The following is a 17,967-nucleotide window of genomic DNA, read 5'->3' on the forward strand; positions in this document are numbered from 1 at the left end:
TTTTGCAGTACGAACTGACATGTTGTCCATCCAATCAAAGGATCAGACAATGAACGTTGTACTATGCGATTTAAAAACTTAGTGAGTTGGTGACATTGTTGGATAGATTGAAATAGTTAAGCATATTTAGGCTATTGTTACATTCAAATTCATTGTTTCAAACTACAGGAGATGGAGGAGGTACATTATATACTGTTTTCTTGGTCTTAAAACTTTATTTCTGTGTCGAGTTAGTGCCATTTATTTAAATTTGCCCTGCTAACTTTAGTAACAAGTAGCTAGCTAGCTACCAGAGTGCAGATTTCTCTGCCAGACTGGCTAGCTAACGACAATGTAGTGGATGTTTTATTTCACCTTTATTTAACCAGGTAGGCTAGTTGAGAACAAGTTCTCATTTGCAACTGCGACCTGGCCAAGATAAAGCAAAGCAGTTCAACACATACAACAACACAGAGTTACACATGGAATAAACAAACATACAATCAATAATACAGTAGAAAAAAATCTATATACAGCATGTGCAAATGAGGTAGGATAAGAGAGGTAAGGCAATAAATAGGCCATGGTGGCGAAGTAATTACAATATAGCAATTAAAACACTGGAATGGTAGAATGTGCAGAAGATGAATGTGCAAAGGAGCAAGATAGGAGCAAGATAAATAAATAAATACAGTATGGGGATGAGGTAGATTGGATGGGCTATTTACAGATGAGCTATGTACAGGTGCAGTGATCTGTGAGCTGCTCTGACAGCTGGTGCATAAAGCTAGTGAGGGAGGTAAGAGTCTCCAGCTTTAGTGATTTTTGCAGTTCGTTCCAGTCACTGGCAGCAGACAACTGGAAGGAGAAGCGGCCAAAGGAAGAATTGGCTTTGGCGGTGACCAGTGAGATATACCTGCTGGAGTGCGTGCTACGGGTGGGTGCTGCTATGGTGACCAGTGAGCTAAGGCGTGGCTTTACCTAGCAGAGACTTGTAGATGACCTGTTGAAGAACCCGTTTAATTTCCCACATCAAATTCAAGTTTCTGGGAAAAAGTTGCGTTGATCATGTAATGGACGAAGGTCTACGTATTCAAACATCGCAACACAACGAGAAGCTAAGATACAGAGATACTGTATTTTTGGGCACGTAAGTGTTGACCTGTAGGGGACACATTGCTTCATACCGCTACGTTATGGGACAAAGCAAAGGGGAATGATGAGAGGGAAACTTCAGCTAACAAGGGCAACTACAAGGAGCTTGCAGAGGTAAGTGCACGTTATGATGCTTTACTTGCTGGGCATATGAAAGTTTCTACTGTATTATCTGGGATGTCAGAATCAATTCAGAATGAGTGAGATTAACAGTCAGGTTAACGCAGCACATTTTTTCGCATGGCAAATGGATGAAACCACAGACATCAGCTGTCGCTCACATTTGTTATTTATCGTTAGGTATATGGATGATCAGGGGTTTATTCGGGAATGTTTCTTGGGTTACTTTGATGTGTCAAGTGGGTGAGATGTGCAGTCTGTTTGACTTGTCCCTCATATCAGGAGAGAGAGAACTCTGAATTGTCTTGAGTTTAACTTCATGGAGAAACTTGTTTCCCAAACTTATGTTGGCGCTGCTGTAATGAAATGTATCTGCCATTTGTATTTACAGCTAAGTCCCCTCCAATTGAAGCCTTTAAGTCTGGGAAAACTCCAGGGCTGGATGGTATACCAGGAGGTATACCAAACCTTTTTTGATATACTCAGAGGACCGTTATTAGCATGTTTTAACCACTCCTATATAATTGGTAGATTATCTGACACCCAACAAGAAGGTCTGATTTCATGATTACTGAAACAGGATCCAAGTGGTAAATATAAAGATCCTGTCCATTTAAAACAATTGGAGGCTTCTTACACTTCAGTGTTGTGACGCAAAAAGTATAGCTAAATGCTTAGCGCATTAAATTAAAAAAGCTATTGTCGAATCAAACTTTTTTTTTTACGTGGACGATACATTGGAGATAATATAAGACAAGTACTGGAAACAATAGAACACTAGGAAATATCTGGGAAACCAGGCCTGGTATTCATAGCTGACTTTGAAAAGGCCTTTGATAAAGTACGACTGGAGTTTATATACAAATGCCTGGAACACTTCAATTTTGGAGAATCTCTTATAAAATGGGTTAAAGTTATATATAGTAACCCTAGGTGTAAAATAGTAAATAATGGCCACATCTCAGAAAGATTTAAACTGTCAAGAGGAGTAAAACAAGGTTGTCCACCATTGGCATATCTATTCATTATTGCCATTGAAATGTTTGCTGTTAAAATCAGAGCCAACAATAAAATTAAAGGGATTAGAAATCCAGGGCTTAAAAACAAAGGTGTCATTGTACGCTGATGATTCATGTTGTTTTCTTTTAAATCCACAAATAGAATCCCTTCACACCCTCATATATGATCTAGATACTTTTCTAACATCTCTGGATTAAAACCAAATTATGATAAGTGTACTAAGTATATTAAGTATTGGATCACAAACATATTTATTTTACATTACCGTGTAGATTACCAATAAAATGGTAATACATTTTAATAGAAAGTTAACAAAAATAGCTGCCATGGAAAGGAAAATACAGTTGAAGTTGGAAGTTGACATACACCTTAGTCAAATACATTTAAACTCAGTTTTTCACAATACCTGACATTTAATCCTAGTAAAAATTCCCTGTTTTAGGTCAGTTAGGATTACCACTTTATGTTAAGAATGTGAAATGTCAGAATAATAATTTATTTCAGCTTTTATTTATTTCATCACATTCCCAGTGGGTCTGAAGTTTACATACACTCAATTAGTATTTGGTAGGATTGCCTTTAAATTGTTTAACTTGGGTCAAATGTTTCGGGGTAGCCTTTCACAAGCTTCCCACAATAAGTTGGGTGAATTTTGTCCCATTCCTCCTGACAGAGCTGGTGTAACCGAGTCAGGTTTGTAGGCCTCCTTGCTCGCACACACTTTTTCAGTTCTGTCCACAAATGTTCTATGGGATTGAAGTCAGGGCTTTGTGATGGCCACTCCAATACCTTGACTTTGTTGTCCTTAAGCCATTTTGCCACAACTTTGGAAATATGCTTGGGGTCATTGTCCATTTGGAAGACCCATTTGCGACCAAGCTTTAACTTCCTGACTGATGTCTTGAGATGTTGCTTCAGTATATCCACATAATTTTCCATCCTCATGGTGCCATCTATTTTGTGAAGTGCACCAGGCCCTCCTGCAGAAAAACACCCCCACAACACGATGCTGCCACCCCCGTGTTTCACGGTTGGGATGGTGTTCTTCGGCTTGCAAGCTTCCCCCTTTTTCCTCCAAACATGACTATGGTCATTATGGCCAAACAGTTACATTTTTGTTTCATCAGACCAGAGGACATTTCTCCAAAAAGCACGATCTTTGTCCCCATGTCCAGTTGCAAACCGTAGTCTGTTTTTTGTTTATGCCGGTTTTGGAGCAGTGGCTTCTTATTTGCTGAGCGGCCTTTCAGGTTATGTCAATATAGGACTCGTTTTACTGTGGATATAGATACTTTTGTACCGGTTTCCTCCAGCATCTTCACAAGGTCCTTTGCTGTCGTTCTGGGATTGAGTTGCACTTTTCGCACCAAAGTACGTTCATCTCTAGGAGAAAAAACACATCTCCTTCCTGAGCGGTATGATGGGTGCATGGTCCCATGGTGTTTATACCACCGTACTACTGTTTGTACAGATGAACGTGGTACCTTCAGGTGTTTGGAAATTGCTCCCAAGGATGAACCAGACTTGTGGAGGTCTACAATTCTTTTTCTGAGGTCTTGGCTGATTTATTTTCATTTTCCCATGATGTCAAGCAAAGAGGCACTGAATTTGAAAGTAGGCCTTGAAATACATCTACAGGTACACCTCCAATTGACACAAATGATGTCAATAAGCCTATCAGAAGCTTCTAAAACCATGAGATCGTCTTCTGGAATTTTCCAAGTTGTTTAAAGGCACAGTCAACTTAGTGTATGTAAACTTCTGACCCACTGGAATTGTGATACAGTGAATTATATGTGAAATAATCTGTCTGTAAACAATTGTTGGAAAAATTACTTGTGTCATGCACAAAGTAGATGTCCTAACCAACTTGCCAAAACTATAGTTTGTTAACAAGAAAATTGTGGAGTGATAAAAACAAGTTTTAATGACTTCAACCTAAGTGTATGTAAACTTCTGACTTCAACTGTGTGTGTGTGTGTGTGAGATATATATATATATATATATATATATATATATATATATATATGGGATTGGAAATGATGCAGACAATTACATTGGAAGCAATATTAAAGCTGATCCACCCCCTAAAAAGTCCACTCCTGTTCCCAGTGTCAATTCCCTCCTGATATGAACTGAAGCCATGTCTCATTTGTTGTCTCATCCAGTGGCGCAATGAATCTCCAAGCACCGAGTAGCCCTGTCCATTTTCTCTCATTACTGTATGTAGAGTCAATCACATACACATTGACATTACTACACCTCAACGGGATTTTAATCCTTGCTAGGACTAAATCCTTCTCATGACTTTTTGTAACCGCGTCGTGTTATTGTTCTTCGGTCTATCCCAGTCAAATCCTGTCCTGCCCTCAGTGGAAGTGTTGGAACTCTTCTCCAACACCATCCATTCATGATGAGCCTGTCCTACACAGAAGCCTCTGAACACCTCAACCCATGCCTCATTCAGTCACTGCTGTGATCCCTTCCCCACACTAAGTAGCCCTCTCATTCCCCATAATATGTCTCTTAAATGTTTTAGGTTAAAATTAAAATAAATTTGTCTTTGACGATTTTTTCAAAATCTCTGTGCATTCTGCGCCTATACCATGGGTCTGCCATCCAAACATGTTCACGTCACCAGCCTCCACTGGTGTGCCCTTGTGTGTGTGTGTGTGTGTGTGTGTGTGTGTGTGTGTGTGTGTGTGTGTGTGTGTGTGTGTGTGTGTGTGTGTGTGTGTGTGTGTGTGTGTTTGTTGTCTCTGTAATGCAAGAGTGTTGTGTCTCACCCTGCAGGTAGAGGGCAGAGATACCACAGTGACATCTTTCTTCCAGGTAGCCAGCCACATCCATCTCACTGTGACCCTGCACCAGCCCACTGCAGTCTGACACAGAAAGAGAGCAACAGATAGAGAAAGAAGGAAACAGTGAGCGTTAGTATGGTTAAGGACGGTACATAAGCCATTAGAGATACTAATGAGTTGAGACCACTTGATTGAACATTATATTATGTATTACGCACTTAAAAATACAACACCTCGAATACACCATGTCAGACAAATTGTCTAGTCATGCAGCAGACAGAATTATTCCTCTAATCATTCCGGAAATGTGTGCTACTAGCGTCAATTTCTATTTACACTTCCCTTTTCTTAAAATACTCATAAAAAGCCCCATTTCCCAAGAAATATGGATGACATGGCTTACTTCCTGGGTGCTCCTGCCAATCACCGGAGAGGGGCGCCAAGCATAGGTCGATGTCGCTGGAGAAGGCGGGGCTGGGGCAGATGTTGGTCAAGCGTGGGGTGGGGGAGGAGCTGGTCCAGGAGGAAGGGCTTCTCGCCTCACAGCAGGAGCAACGGCTGAGAGACACAGGACCTTCCTCCACTGACCTGTAGCGTACACAGAGATGCGCGTGCACACACATGCAAGGTATATTTATTGACATTAAGGCCTAGATTCAATCAGATCGATGTTAACTGGCGATAGTAGACACCCACATAGCTGATGTTTGAGGTGTCTGAGGAACTGCGTTTGAGCTGTCAAATCGGTGAGCAGCTGCTCTTGTGATCATTGTCACGGAGCCATACCTGTCCCACTCGCGTTTGAAGTTCAGAACGAGAAAGCGTAGCCTATATAGAAATAGGGCCGGGACGATACCAGTATCACTGGAAACCAGCCCTAATGTTGGAAACAAACATCATTATGTTGTCATCCAGAGTCACCTTTAATTTATTTTCCAAGCTGTAGCACACAATATTTTACATACAGCAGGTTTATAAAGGACCAAAGAGTTGTCTGCTTCTTGTTTTCATTTTTGCCATGGAAAGAATATTGCGATCCTGGCATCGTCTTAGAAATAATAGAAATCATAATGCTCAAATTGAAAATCCTTAAAGAAAAAAAATTACGAGAATTTCTATCAGCCTAATTGTGGTGTAGATTACATCTCACATTCCATTGTTTGAACTTGTAAACAAGGCTGCATGGGATTTCTCTTAATCCGACTCGGTGCAGTCAATGGAAATGTCCGGTTTAGATATCATTGCGGCAGCCGCTTGTGGATTTGACAGCTTTCTAATGCATTTCCACCTCTGACACTGTCAAAACATCAGCTATGCAAATGTCAGCTAAAGCGGATCGGACTGAACCGGTCCCTAAGAAAAGACTGTCTAGCTTCACTTGATCTATATACCTTGATGAAGAGTTTTATTCTCAGCAGTAAAAACAAGTGAATTTCATTCCTACCTGAGTACAGGCATCACCTGCTGCCCTCTGATGGCTGAGAGTTTAATGAGAAGTCTCAGGTCATTACTGAACACTAGGGTGTCTCGGAGAGTGCTGTTGGTTAGGGTGGTACCAGCCCTACACACAGTGACTGTGTCAGAACACAGCACTACGGCTCCATTGGCCGGAATTGTGGCCCCCTCGGGAAACACCTGGTCTGTGAGAGAGATAGTGGAGAGATTATAGACCAGGTGAGGGAGGGAACGTGTGAGAGAAATATACACTTTGTTTTATTTGTTCCGTTTATCTTTCCAGGTTACTGTTTATTAGGGCAACAAAACGTTTCAAAATGTTGTGCAAATAGTCCCTCCCCGTTTCACACCATTTTTTTGTGAACATCACCCTGCTCTCACCTGCTCCGGTGACGTTCCCGATGAGGTAGAAGCCGTTGTGGTCGGTGATACTGGTCAGGGGTAGGGCCATGGTCGTACCGGTGCGATTCTCTTCAAACACTGTCAGGACCAGGCCCTGTAGGGAGGTCAGGGGCGGTCCTAGCAGCTCCACAAACCCCCTCTGCCGGCTGTGGTTGGTCCAGCGAGCACCGCCCACCTCACTGATGACCACGCCCTCAGGGGGAGGGGGTGGACGGGGACAAGAGTTCTCCCTCAGAGGTGTGGGTGGGGCTACCTGAAGAACAATAGAATTGATAGGCGTTCAATGGTACAATAGCTTGCCAATTGAACAGGTGCCCTGGCTATCTAATAGACAGACTGGGGCAACGTCCCAAATATCTTCTTTCTAGTACACAGGAAGATGCCAGATAAGTAAATGCTTTCTTTCTAGTTACGCAATAGCCAAACAATGAGCAAAATACAACTGGTTAGAGCAGGGTTGTGCCGATGTTGTCATACTTGTATTCGTGATCGTATCCATTTTTAATCACACCCTGATACTCAGATTTACTCGTGATCGGAAAACCCAGAAGTGTGGTTCAAATGCCGGTAAAGCCTATACCACAAGTACACATCACTGCACTATCACTCAGAGTGCATCTCAGAGCACATCGTTATGTTCCTTCACACACATTGTTAAACGACCCGACATATGAAAAGGCACATGATTTACTTACTTAGTCCAATTATCAACGACGGCTAATAAATAGCCTAATGCATGGCTGGCTTCTACTGCCTGCATTTATTCCAGACACAGATTTAGAGATGAGGCTGGGCTAATTTGCTTGCCCCGTATGTTGTTTCACTTTTGAGAGAAGCAAAACTTCTTATGCCACAACATTTGATCAATCAAAATAAAAACAATCTACATTTGTCATTTTACTTTCTAATGATCTGACGCTCGGTAAAATTGCCTGGGTGAGAAGAAATAATAACAGCAAGCAAGCATGCAGTGGCTTGGACCGCGACAGATGACGTCAGCAACAGACAGAAAAAGAAGACCTACTAAACAACCCCTAGTAGACAGACTAAAACCACCATATAGCCTGAGCAAAGTCGACAGGAAATAACTAGATTGAACAACAACGACTAGCTACGGATTCTGATTTATACACAATGTTTGGAGAAGGGGAGACTTGTGCCCTAAGACGACTGACTGTGTGAGTGTCTGTCCGGGGAAAATGAGAGCCGAGGGAGAGCGGCTTGTTCTAATCCAATCGTTGCGGCAGGCTCAACTGATACCCCGCCACGTTTCTTTACAGACAGAAGAACTAGCCAATAGTTGTTTGGAGCACACAGCACTTCACACTGTTTGAGGGAGAGAGAGATGTGTGCTGGCAGCTGAAAATTTCTTTTTTTCCCCCAATCACGGATAATTACAAAAATACCCGAGTCATATTCGTATTTGGGAAATTCTCCATATCCGTTACAATACTTGTTTTGTCTGAGTACTCGGCATAAGCATTTTGCTGCACTTGCAATAACATCTGCTAACCATGTGTATATGAACAATACATTTGATTTATAGTTGTTCCATTCCAATAAGTTAACAAAAAATTGGAAGAGAGATATATTTTATAGTGAAAAGACCAAGTATCCTTGAGGGCAAAGGGCATGGCATATTATGGTTGTTTTAGCAAAAATATAAAATGCAACAGTTTCAAATACTTTACTGAGTTAAGGTTCATATAAGGAAATCAGACAATTGAAATGAATTCTTTAGGCCCTAACCTATAGATTTCACGACTGGGAATACAGATATGCATCGGTTGGTACCTTTAAAAAAAAAAATGGTGAGCCACACCCCTATCTGGTGTGACCACCATTTGCCTCATGCAGCGCAACATATCTCCTTTGCATAGAGTTGATCAGGCTGTTTATTGTGGCCTGTGGAATGTTGTCCCACTCCTCTTCAATGGCTGTGCGAAGTTGCTGGATATTGGCGGGAACTGGAACACGCGGTCTCGTACACGTCGATCCAGAGAATCCCAAACATGCTCAATGGGTGATATGTCTGGTGAGTATGCAGTCCATGGAAGAACAGGGACATTTTAAGCTTCCATGAATCGTGCAGAGATCCTTGCATCATGGGGTTGTGCATTATCATGCTGAAGCGGCAGATGAATGGCATGACAATGGGTCTCAGAATCTCGTCACGGTATCTCTCTGCATTCAAATTGCCATCGATAAAATGCAAATGTCTTGGTTGTCCATAGCTTTTGCCTGCCTGCCCATACCATAACCCCACTACCACCATGGGGCACTCTGCTCACAACGTTGACATAAGAAAACCACTCGCCCCTACAACGCCATACACGTGGCCTGCGGTTGGAAGTACAGCCAAATTCTCTGAAACGACGTCGGAGGCGACATATGGTAGAGAAATTAACTAATTCTATTCTATGGCAACAGCTCTGGTGGACATTACTGCAGTCAGCATGCCAATTGCCCTCTCCCTCAAAACTTGAGACATCTGTGGCATTGTGTTGTGTGACAAAACTGCACAATTTAGAGTGGCCTTTTATTGTCCCCAGCACAAGGTGCACCTGTGTAATGATTAGGGTTGCAAAGGGTCGGAAACTTTCTGGTAAATTTCTGTGAATTTTCCGTAAATTTTCCATGGGAAGTTAAGCCCGGGAATTTGGGGAATTCTCCTAAAATTCAACCAAAAAGTTGAATTTGAAATCTTATAACAGTGACCCTTTTTTTGTGGGATACACATAAGGCAATTCTAGGTCTTGTGGCATATTTTGGTTAAACTATCCCCAATTCAATGGAATTGCAACCCTCTGCAGGCACAGTGCATTCTTCCATCACATGTACAGCTGATTCTCAAGATCTTGCACACTAATGAGACGCTATTGAGCCCACACTACTACACTGTCTGAGCCAAGGACTACATGCTATCTAGTAAGTTTGGATTACAATACTGGGTGGGGTGAATATATTTTATATGACATACATGATTTTTTTGTTAACTAGTAAATAGTAGCCTACAGCAATGCGTGTTTAAATCATTTCTAACTAGATGTTCCGCTAGCGGAACACCGCTCCAATATCCAATGATAGGGCGTGGCGCGAATTACAAACTCCTCGAAAAATCCAAAAACGTCCATTTTTCAAACATGACTATTTTACAGCATTTTAAAGACAAGACTCCTTTATCTAACCACACTGTCCGATTTCAAAAAGGCTTTACAACGAAAGCAAAACATTAGATTATGTCAGGAGAGTACCCAGCCAGAAATAATCAGACACCCATTTTTCAAGCTAGCATATAATGTCACAAAAACCAAAACCACAGCTAAATGCAGCACTAACCTTTGATGATCTTAATCAGATGACACTCCTAGGACATTATGTTATACAATACATGCATGTTTTGTTCAATCAAGTTCATATTTATATCAAAAAACAGCTTTTTACATTAGCATGTGACGTTCAGAACTAGCATTCCCACCGAACACTTCCGGTGAATTTACTAAATTACTCACGATAAACGTTCACAAAAAACAAATTATTTTAAGAATTATAGATACAGAACTCCTTTATGCAATCGCGGTGTCCGATTTTAAAATAGCTTTTCGGTGAAAGCACATTTTGCAATATTCTGAGTAGATAGCCCGGCCATCACAGGCTAGCTATTTTGACACCCACCAAGTTTGGTACTCACCAAACTCAGATTTACTATAAGAAAAATTGGATTACCTTTGCTGTTCTTCGTCAGAATGCACTCCCAGGACTTCTACTTCAACAACAAATGTTGGTTTGGTTCCAAATAATCCATAGTTATATCCAAATAGCGGCGTTTTGTTTGTGCGTTCAAGACACTATCCGAAGGGTAACGAAGGGTGACGCGCCGGTGCGTATCGTGACAAAAAAATTCAAAATATTCCATTACCGTACTTCGAAGCATGTCAAACGCTGTTTATAATCAATTTTTATGCGATTTTTCTCGTAAAATAGCGATAATATTCCGACCGGGAGACATCGTTTTCATTCAAAGATCGACCACTATCCAAATGCGCTACTGTTTTTCAGCCAGGGACTTCAGAGTCATCATTCAATGTTGTGGCGCCTTCTGAAAGCCTATGGCAGCCTTAGAAAGTGTCACGTTACAGCAGAGATCCTCTGTTTTCATGAAAGAGGCTAAAGAAGGCCAAGAAATGGTCAGAGAGGGCACGGAATCTTCTCAGGTTTTGGCTTGCCATATGAGTTCTGTTATACTCACAGACACCATTCAAACAGTTTTAGAAACTTTAGGGTGTTTTCTGTCCAAATCAAACAATTATATGCATATTCTAGTTTCTGGGCAGGAGTAATAAACAGATTAAATCGGGTACGTTTTTTATCCGGCCGTGAAAATACTGCCCCCTATCCATAACAGGTTAACAGTTTCTGCTAGTTAGTTTTTGCTACCATGTGGGTTTTAGCTTGCTTGAGCCTAAGGAGTGTTCACCTTTTTCCATACATGTTTCATTTAAAAACATGTATCTTACAAAGGAGTTGTTTAATCTAACTGCTTAACAATTTATATGTACATGGAATTGTATTTGGGTTTTTTTTACTCATTTTTTATCATCTTTACAGGAAAATGCCACAGGCACTATCTGATGTGTGGAGACATTTACCAGTAGCTAATGTGAAAGAAAAGCTGTTTACATTTGCAAATACTGTGCCAAATCATATGTGAAGAATGCAACAAAGATGCAGAATCATCTGGCCAAGTGCATAAAGTTCCCTCAGCACTCACAACAAGCAACCTCTGAGAAAAGTCCTTCTACTTCTATTCGAGCTGAAAATGATGAATCAGACACCTTATCGATAGCAGCAGCTCATGGTCCTCCTGAATCAGAAGTTTTTTTGACTCAATGGAGGAACGTAGTCAGAGAAATGCTGATGAATGTCTTGCTCGAGCTGTGTATGCAACTGGTTCACATCTGATGCTCACAGGCAATGTGCATTGGAAGAGATTTCTGAATGTTCTTCGCCCAGCATTCACTCCTCCAACCAGACATGCTTTATCTACTCATTTGCTGGATGCAGAGTTCAACAGAGTTCAAGTGAAAGTCAAGCAAATCATAGAGAAAGTAGACTGATGGGTGGTCGAATGTTCGTGGGCAAGGAATAATTAACTACATCATCTCCATCTCTCAACCAGTATTCTACAAGAGCACAGACACAAGGGACAACGGTCTCTACATTGAAGATGAGCTGAAGGCAGTCAAAAATGACCTTGGACCACAGAAGGTATTTGCACTGGTGACAGTCAATGCTGCGAACATGAAGGCTGCTTGGTCTAAAGTGGAGGAGTCCTTCCCTAACATCACACCCAGAGGCTGTGCTGCTCATGCATTGAATCAGCTCCTCAAGAACATCATGGCACTGAAAACAATGGATACACCCTACTAGAGAGCCAAGGAAATTGTTAGGTATGTGAAGGGTCATCAAGTTATAGCGGCAATCTACCTCACCAAGCAAAGTGAGAAGAATAAGAGCACCACATTGAACCTGCCCAGCAACAGTCTCCAGTCTCCTGGAGGGGAAGGAGTCTCTCCAAGAAATGGCCATATCACAGTCTGCCGATATGGCCAGCCCAATCAAGAGGATCCTCCCGGATTATGTATTTTGGGAGAGAGTGGTAAGCAGCCTGAAACTCCTGAAACCTATAGCAGTAGCCATTGCACGGATTGAGGGAGACAATGCCATCCTGTCTGATGTTCAGACTCGGCTGGTGATGTAAGAAAATAAATCCGTACTGCCCTGCCCACTTCACTGTTGCTCAAATCAGAGGAAACTGCAGTTCTGAAATACATCAAAAAGCGTGAAGACTTCTGCCTGAAGCCCATACACGCCGCAGCGTACATGTTGGACCCCAAGTATGCTGTCAAGAGCATTCTGTCTGGTGCAGAGATCAACAAAGCCTATGGTGTCACCACTACCGTGTCTCGCCACCTTGGCCTGGATGAGGGCAAGGTTCTTGGCAGTCTGGCGAAGTACGCTTCCAAGCAAGGGCTTTGGGATGGAGATGCAATATGGCAGTCGTGCCAACATATCTCATCAGTCACCTGGTGGAATAGACTTTGTGGATCTGATGCTCTTTCCCCTGTTGCCTCCATCATCCTCTAAATCCCACCAACATCAGCCACCTCAGAGCAAAACTGGTCCTTGTTTGGGAACACACACCAAAGTACGCAACAGGCTGACCAATACAAGGGTTGAAAAACTGGTTGCCATCTGGGCAAATATGAGGCTTTTTGAGACTGACCACGAGCTAACCTCAACAAGGTTGGAAAGTGACAGTGAAGATGAGGCCTCAGAGTCTGATGTTCAAGAGGTGGACATTGAGGAGGTCCAGGGAGAAGACATGGAAGCCAGAGAGGAAGACAACCAAAGCTTTAGTTTCTAGACTATCATTTTACAGATGCATGTTGAAAACGTTTTTGGGAGATGCGATGGATCATTGGGGATCATTCAATATTCCCTTTCTTTTGTTGTTCAGTGAAATCATCCCATGTGAAGAGTCAACTCATTTAATTAAAGTTAAATTCGTAACTAAATAGTTTTTTAAATTTATATTGGAAGGATTTAATCATTTGCAATTAGGTCTACTTATGATAAGGTAAAAGGTTTATGTTTCTGTCTCCATATGCACTCACTGTATATAGACTTTTTGTTTTCTTTTGTTCTACTGTATTATTGACTGTATGTTTTGTTTATTCCATGTGCAACTCTGTGTTGTTATATGTGTCGAATTGCTATGCTTTATCTTGGCCAGGTCGCAGTTGCAAATGAGAACTTGTTCTCAACTAGCCTACCTGGTTAAATAAAGGTGAAATAAAAAATAAATAAATATTACATCTACATTTAATTGGTATTAATATTAATTTGCATAATTCCCACAGAAAGTTTCCACCTATGAATATTCCCCAAAATGTGCAACCCTAGTAATGATCATATTGTTTAATCAGCTTCTTTATATGCCACACCTGTCAGCTGGATGGATTATATTGGCAAAGGAGAAATTCTCACTAACAGGGATGTAAACAAATTTGCACACACAATTTGATAGAAATACGTTTTTTGTGCGTATGGAAAATGTCTGGGATCTTTTTCAGCTCATGAAACATGGGACCAACACTTTACATGTTGTGTTTATATTTTTGTTCAGTGTACCATAGCTAAGGGACTCTGGAAAATAGCCTCTGCAGATGTAATACAGGAAGGGGTCCTCACCACGAAAGCAGACTGGTCGGCGGGCAGGAGGCCGTTACAGCGGCTCAAGGCCTCGTCTCCGGGCTGCACTTCCGAGTCCTCCAGCAGGGGGAGCTGTCCTGGGGTCAACGCATCGCTCAGCTCCTGGGTGTCCTTGTCTGAGCCTCTCAGCCGGTACACCACCGCGTCTAGCAACCCCTGGGTGGGGATCCCTGTCTGAAAGGCAGAGGGCGGGCCGAAGGAGCTGCGGTACAGGGCCACTGCGTCCGGTCCGTTCTGGATGGTGTTGGGTGGCAGGCGGATCGAGGGGGCCGGGACCAGCCTATCACTGCCCACCAGGAAGTAGCCTTGGGCAGTGGTGAAGTGGCCTGTGAGGCTGATCTCGCGGTAGGGCTTGCTGTTGTGTCCGCTGAACAGGAGGAGCCACACGGCCTGCAGAGAGACGCGGCGGCCCGACGGGTGCCACAGCTCGATGAACTCGCCATCCTCGGCTGGGCCCGGGTTGTCAGCATTTACCTCGCTGATCAGAAAGTCTCCCCGACCCCAGGGAGGGAGGTGAGGGGGCACTTCCGTACCCCCAGGGACCACTGAAGAGCGGAAAAAGGAGATTTACCAAATAGCAACAGGTCAAAACTCAATATAATTTATCCAAAAAGTAGTGTCTCTTCAATTTGGTAACTATTTACATTAAATTGCTCTTATACCCGTGTTTGTAAACACATTGTTAGATAGCAATTATATTCTATTCAATGTATGTTCATTATCCTAAATGTTTATTGAATTTAATTGGCTATGATTGATTAGAAGCTAATCGATTTGCCTATATGCAATAATGTGTATCACCAATCGAAAGCATCCCCAATGTAAAGGTGTCAATGTGATAGAGAAATATGTAACACTCACCAGTGGCGTGAGGGCAGATCTTTGGCCATGGGCACTGGTTGGGCTGTCCGGGGGTTTGTGGCGCTTCCCAGAATACACCAGGGTCTCTGGTCCAACTGGCCACACCACAGCGACTGAGGTAGAGGCCTCCTTCCCCAAACCTGAGAAAGACCAGCAAGGTTAGTACTTCAGCCTAAGACAGATAAATAGATGGATGGGTGGCTGGATGAGTATGGGTGGGTGGATTACCTGGCGCTGAGCTGATAGGGCTGTCTGCCTGGTATAAGGGTCTCTGTGAGGTTGGCGCTGGGTTGGTTTCCTGGTCCAGCGAACACAAAGGCGTCTAGGGGCTGCGTCTGGCTCAGGGGGCTGCCTACAGGGAAGTCAGAGGCCTTGCCACTGTACAACGCCACTGCCCCCGACTCATCTCCTGATGTATAACATAGTAGAACTTAAATCACTCAACATAGCTTTCACACCAACAAACACGGCACTTTTCATACACAGGACGTGAAACAATTTGCGTAGATATAATTTCACACACAAAATACACAGGTCCAGCTCCTCGACTCATAGAAATCTCTGCAAGACCTCCCAATGAAGAGATATGAAGCTTTTCTCAGCCCTGAAGACCAGTAGGAGCTCCTCCAGGTACAGGTTCACTGACCTTTCATGTTGTTCTTGTCGATGGTGATGGAGATCAGGCCTTCCCTGGAGGTGTGCACGTCGACACTCTCGCTAACCGTGTCTGTCCGCCCGTCCAGCACCAGCAGCACCAGAGGCCCTGCAGCCTGGGACTCGCTTAGCTCCACAAACCCGTCCACCTGCCCCCCTCCCAGCTTCAGCTCGCTGATACGCGTGGTGGCAGTGCTGGGATCAGGGGGGATGCAGCGGTTGCGTTGGCCAGGTGATGGCAGGTCCACCTGGAAGCCCCAGCTTTCCCCAGAGATCAGGCACCTTTCGATGGACTCATCCCCCTCGTGGGCCCCCTCGTCCTCCACGAAGGCCGACTCCCCAGGGGTCAACGTCTCAGCCAGGACCTCTGCGCCCCCGGACCGCCGCGTCATGTACACGATGGCATCCACCAGCCCCACGGCTGTGGCGTTCATCTTCTCCCCGTAGCGTGCCGCAGACGTGTGGTAGAGTGCGATGGCGTCTGGGCCATTCTGGACGGTGTTGGGTGGGAGGGGGATGGCCGGTTTTGGCTGCATGTCCACCGAGCCAACCAGGAAGAAGCCCCGGTCATCTGTGGTGTGGCCCTTCAGGTCCAGTACTTTGTAGGCTATGTTGCCATTTCCATTGTAGAACACCAGGGTGTAGCCTTCCAGTGAGGCCCTCTGGCCGCTGGTGTGGTAGAGCTCAACAAACTCAGTGGTGTCCAGTTTGGGGTTGTCTGCGTTGACTTCACTGATGATGAGGCAGGGATCTCCCCAGACTGACGCAACCAGACACACAGACAGGCAGACAGCGTATGTTGCAACCAGGTGAAGGGCCAGTCTTACCATCATGGTTAACTACTTCCCCAAAAATGTCAGCGCTAAAATGCATTAAGGGTTGAAAGTCTGAAAGATGAAAAAAATTAAGAAGAAACTTTTGAGGCACAAAAACAACAATTATTGACTAGAAATCACAGAAGGTGAAATGATGTTGTGGTGAGGCTATCATAACGGTCTTCACCACCCAGACAAGGGGCAAACTCAAAACTACATTACTGTTTATCGGTTTTTACAAAAATAGAGAGTGCATGTTGCAATCTAGGCTAGTAGTATCTGATTATTGATTCTCCAAAAACAGGAAAATGATCGGTAATGTATGTCTCTTATGAGTTACAGTGTGGGCAAATCCTGCATTTCTTGGAAAGCACATGTAGACTAGGATACATTTATTTCATCCAAAATAATTTAGGCCGTGGCTGCGGATTAATGCAAAAATTGGTCAACTGTGATTTGTATTTTATTTTTTCTCACTAGTACTAGGATTATGTTTTATAGCTTCCTGGACCTTGAATTAACCAAATCGTAGCTGTAATCTTCGGTAGACAACGTTAAAATAAAAATGTGCGTAAGTCAATTTTCGATCTTTTCTTACCAAACGGTAGACCAGGGAATCACAACGACTGTGAATATTGGCTCGAGCACCATAGCGCATAGAAAACGAAGAAAGTTGCCTGCAATTATTATTATTTTTTAATGCTTAACTAGGCTACTATACGTGCTATGTAGCTATAGCGTGTAAATATTGGAACTGAATATCTTCAGTTAAAACCCCATTCAAGACCACAACTTGTTGCATAGAAGACGATATTCAAGTCACGGCTATTGCTATCTCAGCGACGCAACGGTTGTCATTCGAGTTCAGCAGTGCCACACAGGGTTAGGGTTACAAAGTAGCGACGTGACTTACTGTATTTCAGTGTCCCCGTCCACGACGAAGGGAGTATTGAAACAATGTTTACAATCCAACAGATCAGTTTTTTTTTGTTTATTCCGAGAGAGATATTCGTAAACTTTGTTTCAATCTCTGCCGCTCCCAGCGTCGTCTGTCCACATTGACAAAGCACTTTCTCCCCCCTCTCGCGTGCGTGGGCGTTGGGAGGGGGGATGATCCTTGGGTATCCTTCTCGTGCTGCGTAACATTCCAGACCATTCAAATTCAGCTCTATGGTCTGCCTGTGTTTTACAACAACAAAAATGATATTTTGGCCTTATGTTTAGAAAAGTGATTTTATTAGATTTGGCGTGTTTACATTTTTATTAAAGGACTTTTTAAATATTTTAGGGGAATGTTGACCTACACTTTGATTTATATGGCCTGTAGGCCCCTGAGAATCCACAAGGACTGCGCAACACATTGGCCACCCGAGCACCAGCAACCTCATCTAATATGTTCTTGGTTAACGAGCATGAAGAAAAATATGAAT

The 17,967-nt window shown here is 43.2% G+C and overlaps 1 protein-coding gene across 1 annotated transcript in view; it reads right to left on the minus strand.

Annotated features, from left to right (window-relative positions):
- si:ch211-183d21.1 (uncharacterized) overlaps positions 1-17,645 on the minus strand; it is a 33,376-nt gene extending 15,731 nt beyond the window's left edge. Inside the window, exons 1-9 of the mRNA XM_014158899.2 lie at positions 17,451-17,645; positions 15,715-16,609; positions 15,297-15,477; positions 15,069-15,208; positions 14,187-14,752; positions 6,912-7,185; positions 6,520-6,715; positions 5,479-5,663; positions 5,061-5,156 (exon numbers count right to left, since the gene is read on the minus strand). Of these exons, the coding sequence (XP_014014374.1) occupies positions 5,061-5,156; positions 5,479-5,663; positions 6,520-6,715; positions 6,912-7,185; positions 14,187-14,752; positions 15,069-15,208; positions 15,297-15,477; positions 15,715-16,555 (2,479 nt within the window). The 5' untranslated portion in view covers positions 16,556-16,609; positions 17,451-17,645. The remainder of the gene's footprint in view (positions 1-5,060; positions 5,157-5,478; positions 5,664-6,519; positions 6,716-6,911; positions 7,186-14,186; positions 14,753-15,068; positions 15,209-15,296; positions 15,478-15,714; positions 16,610-17,450) is intronic.
- Positions 17,646-17,967: the final 322 nt, after the last annotated feature.

The sequence above is a fragment of the Salmo salar genome, chromosome ssa19 (genome assembly GCF_905237065.1).
Source record: "Salmo salar chromosome ssa19, Ssal_v3.1, whole genome shotgun sequence".
Classification (NCBI taxonomy): Eukaryota; Metazoa; Chordata; class Actinopteri; order Salmoniformes; family Salmonidae; genus Salmo; species Salmo salar.